This window comes from Penaeus chinensis, chromosome 21, assembly GCF_019202785.1.
Source record: "Penaeus chinensis breed Huanghai No. 1 chromosome 21, ASM1920278v2, whole genome shotgun sequence".
NCBI lineage: Eukaryota > Metazoa > Arthropoda > Malacostraca > Decapoda > Penaeidae > Penaeus > Penaeus chinensis.
In genome coordinates this window covers 23,786,322-23,790,326 of record NC_061839.1, presented here as the reverse complement: position 1 = coordinate 23,790,326, position 4,005 = coordinate 23,786,322, and the positions used below count along the sequence as shown (strand labels likewise).

The window sequence follows — 4,005 nt, the reverse complement described above, 5'->3', positions numbered from 1 at the left end:
TTACACAAAAAATCGCATTTATTCATACATGTACGGACTGTACAGCCAGAAATAAAATCTTAAAATTAAGTAAAAAATATTTGTATGAACTGTCCAGAGTACAGCGAAATGCCCTGTACACAGGAATGCTTCATAAGAACTATACATTTTTTTGTGTGTGACATGCATCACTTTTTTTATGTTTTCCAGTTTTTATAAATATTTTGAGTATACAATTAAGTGGCAACTTGAGGACACGGGCTCAGCTGCATTCCAGAGGCGGCAGCGGCAACAGTTGTAGCAGCAGCAGCAGCATCGAGGACTTGTGCAGCAGCGGTAGTCAGCACTTTGTCTTAGTACTCTGTGCCGTTCCACGTGTTGTGTTCGTAGTTCCGGCGTCCCTCAGTATGGCTGGTGCCTCGTCTGTTGCCGCCCACGCTGGCTCTTCCCATCGTACCCTTGGCCGCCTGGTAAGGGCCAACACCGCCATAAATAATCAGTCTCGTTGAACACTAATAGTAAAAGTTGCCCCCCAAATATTGATTTTTTTTCTATACTCAACCATCCTGAATTCTTGGGGCGGACATGCATAGGACTAGGTATGCATTAGAAAAAAATGAAAAATTATACAAATTTATAATCATTTATTTTCCTACCACTCAATTCACTCATGCAATTCGCCATTTGTTTCACAATATCTATACACAATCAAGAGCCTGATACTTACCATAGTTACCCGAATAGCCTCCACCGCCATAGCCATAGTAATCATTGCCATAGCCATAACCACCATATCCCCCATAACCACCATAACCGTAGTCGTAGCCACCTGAAAGTGCGGAGAAGCACGTAAGACTACGTTTCTTTTTTTTTCCTTTTATTTTTTTTGGACTCGCCCCCCCTTTTCATACTAAGATTCAACTAAGAACACAACAGGCGGACGAATAGTGGCTAGGGGTCTTGGTTCAGATTTTCTTAAGGCTCCACATACCACAATCCCACTTCTGAACATTTCAGTATGGGAAACCTTAAGACAAATCTTAGCCTTCGCGGTCTCAAAATATATTAAGGCACAGAATAGTACAACTCACCGTATCCACCATATCCACCACCATAGCCGCCCTGGCCATAGTTGTAGCCTCCTTGACCCCAGTTGTTGCCCCAGCCTCTTCCTCGGCCGCGCATGCCACTACCGCGCCCTCTCATACCCCCGCGCATGCCACCACGCATCATGCCCATTGCATCAGGCTTGGGAGTGGCCTTCTTAACATCAACCTCATGGCCACTGATGCTCTGTTTGGGGGTCTTCAACAACTCTGTGACAACAGATTCCTGTTCAAAGGTGATGAAGCAGAAGCCTTTGCGCTGGTTCTTGGTCTTGTCGAAAGGCATTTCAACTTCGACGATGTTACCGAACTGGTTGAAAAAATTCTTGATCTCGTCGTCTGTGAGCTCAGGCTTCAGGCCACCAACAAAGATCTTGCCATGGCGTGCTTTTGCTTTCTTGGGGTCGACCTTCTTGCCATTGATGACGTGGTCTCCAGCATTGATAACCTGAAGTAGGAAATGCAAAACTAAGTGGGGGAAACTCGGTGGTTTGTAAAATTAGTTTATCTTGCAAAGACCGTACCACCAATTCATAAGGAAGGGTAATGAGAACTTTAAAGGCCAATGTAGAGGGTATAACCCTGTTCAACATGTAATTTTGATTGATGGCTAAATAAAAGCAATTTGTTTGATGCCTCTCTTCCCACTTGCCTAATATTTTCTAGAGATACATTATCTTAATACAAACATTGCCAAATGGGTAATTTTACAATCATCTTTGCCAACATCAAATAATGAACTTACCTTATCAATAGCATCTGGGATGTTAAATACAATGAAGGCGAAGCCTCTAGATCTTCCAGTGTTGGGGTCTGTCTTGACATTAATGCTTTCAATGTCTCCATATTTGCTGAAATGTTCTCTAAGTTCCTCTGAAAATGGGAAAAAACAAACATAAGTAAAAGGTGACATTTACCTTTCATAAGACCTAGAATACACAGCCTCAGTATGTGGTAAGATGTCTTCTTGTAACTCAGAAGCAGAACTGAAATGATCATCATGAGAATATAGCAGTATTTCGTACTTTAGATGTGACAATAGCAGTTAACTGCAGCATTACTTACTTTCAGTCGTCTCCCAACTGAGGCCACCAACAAACAATTTCCTGAAATGGAACAAACTATTAGAAAACTTTGTAATGGTAGGTAATTTGAAGTGACTTCTGAATCAAATGTACTGTACCTTAAGGTGAATTTCTGCTTCAAGATTAAGATGGCAGGGAGCTTACTGCACAAATCTTTAACCCACTTCAGCACGTCAACTAGATGGCAAAATCGACTGGCTGTCTGCTTTAAACATTATTCTGAAAACAGTCTGGGCAAAACATGGGAATAGGGGAAAATGATCAACCAAGATGAAAATGGATGTGTTTGGCTACAGAACCTGGACCACAAAAGGAGAAAAATAAAAAATAAAAGAACAGCTAAGACCAAAGTGAGTGTTGACCGTGAATCACTAAGATAACACAAGATAAATACCCTGGTGGTGATGCGGCGGGCTACAAGGGGGCAACATTCTTCCCGAAGTAGCTGCCACCTGGGAGGAAGTAAACAAGTCGCCGTTAGTTGGGTTTTGTTTTCCCTCCGGTGTGCCACAAAGCCTTTCTTTCTTTTCTTTGTCGTTACGTTACCTTTACTTGCTTTCTCTTTACTTTACCAGTTCAGTCTTTGGCATTTTAAGAGACCAGAGAACAAGAGCTTCCATCACTTAATGTTGCTGGGACTTGACGCAACGAGGACGTTTTATACTTTGTTTACACAATTTCTACACTGACGTTGACATGCGTCATTGTTTACGTTACTGTGGCTCAGCAACTGGACATGTGGTTGGAACAAAAAAAAAATACGTAAAACTGTACAGATTTCCCCCACCCGAGTATCAATTGTAACAAAAAGACCACAAATGGCTTCCAAGGGGCATCCTGAGTATTTGAAGACTGTACCGAAATGTAGGCCGTTTACAATTGTATAATCTTAATAGTACGAACCGAGATCAAAAGATTCATTCTCGAAAAAGTCAACGAACCAACCCGAACTTTGTGTATACACAAGGAGAGGAGCATGAATGATACAATTATGATAAGGATATGTGAATAGATATATAAATGATCGAGTAAAACCTGGAAATTAGAGAAGCTTAAATTATGAAATTATAAAAATAAAATGATTACAAACATGTTCATGATGCTTAGGGTCTGTAAACTCCCTGGATTTTCTGTTACTTTAGTAGGAAAAAAAGGAAAAAGAAACTTCTAAAAACCAAAAGGGTAACTAATTTACTTTCATTCGTCTACAGTTAACATTTAGTACCAGGGTGTTTCAGAAACTTGAGCATTTAATATATTGGATAGGATGCGGTTTCATGGCTCCAGCCTACATAGTCGGTACAGTCGCTTTTCTCGTCACTATTCAATATTTACGGACCCAGGATCGTTCCATCCCAGGGTCGGTTCAACAATCGGGGGATTGACTCGTTAATTACCACTCACACTGGCTTGAAAGTTGTACGGATGGCGGAGATATTCGCCGATTGAAATTTTACACTGCGGGATTCCTGAAGGGTTCAGGATGTCCCCATACGAAGCCTCAAAAGCCCATTTAAAACAAGCGTAGTAAAAAAAAAAAGATACAAAAAAAACTATTTTCTGACTTGAGTTGATGCTTTAAGAATTATCCTTTAATGAAATCTTAACGTTCAAAAGACGCAGCTTGGCGTCGCAACGTACCTGTCGTCGTCCCTGCCCGGAGCGTCCGCCGCGCCGCTGTCTGTCCTATTTTCGGCGTTTGTCTCCTGTGCGGGCTGAGCGTCGCCGTTCTCCATACCGTTGCCCTGGAAGTCGCCGCCCGAGTAGTCCTCGGAGAAGTCCTGTTGTTCCATCTCCTGGTCAGCCATATCTTAACAAGAGTTAATTTTTTTTAC

The 4,005-nt window shown here is 41.8% G+C and overlaps 1 protein-coding gene across 3 annotated transcripts in view; it reads right to left on the bottom strand.

Annotated features, from left to right (window-relative positions):
• Positions 1-4,005, bottom strand: part of LOC125036341 (RNA-binding protein squid-like) — a 4,070-nt gene continuing 65 nt past the window's right edge. The window contains exons 1-6 of one of the 3 annotated variants that reach the window (XM_047628893.1): positions 3,812-4,005; positions 2,151-2,191; positions 1,831-1,958; positions 1,071-1,533; positions 707-808; positions 1-457 (exon numbers count right to left, since the gene is read on the bottom strand). The exon at positions 3,812-4,005 is cut by the window's right edge and continues 65 nt beyond it. In XM_047628893.1, the coding sequence (XP_047484849.1) occupies positions 333-457; positions 707-808; positions 1,071-1,533; positions 1,831-1,958; positions 2,151-2,191; positions 3,812-3,978 (1,026 nt within the window). In that variant the 5' untranslated portion in view covers positions 3,979-4,005 and the 3' untranslated portion in view covers positions 1-332. The remainder of the gene's footprint in view (positions 458-706; positions 809-1,070; positions 1,534-1,830; positions 1,959-2,150; positions 2,192-3,811) is intronic. The other 2 variants (XM_047628894.1, XM_047628895.1) reach the window with 2 other exon arrangements.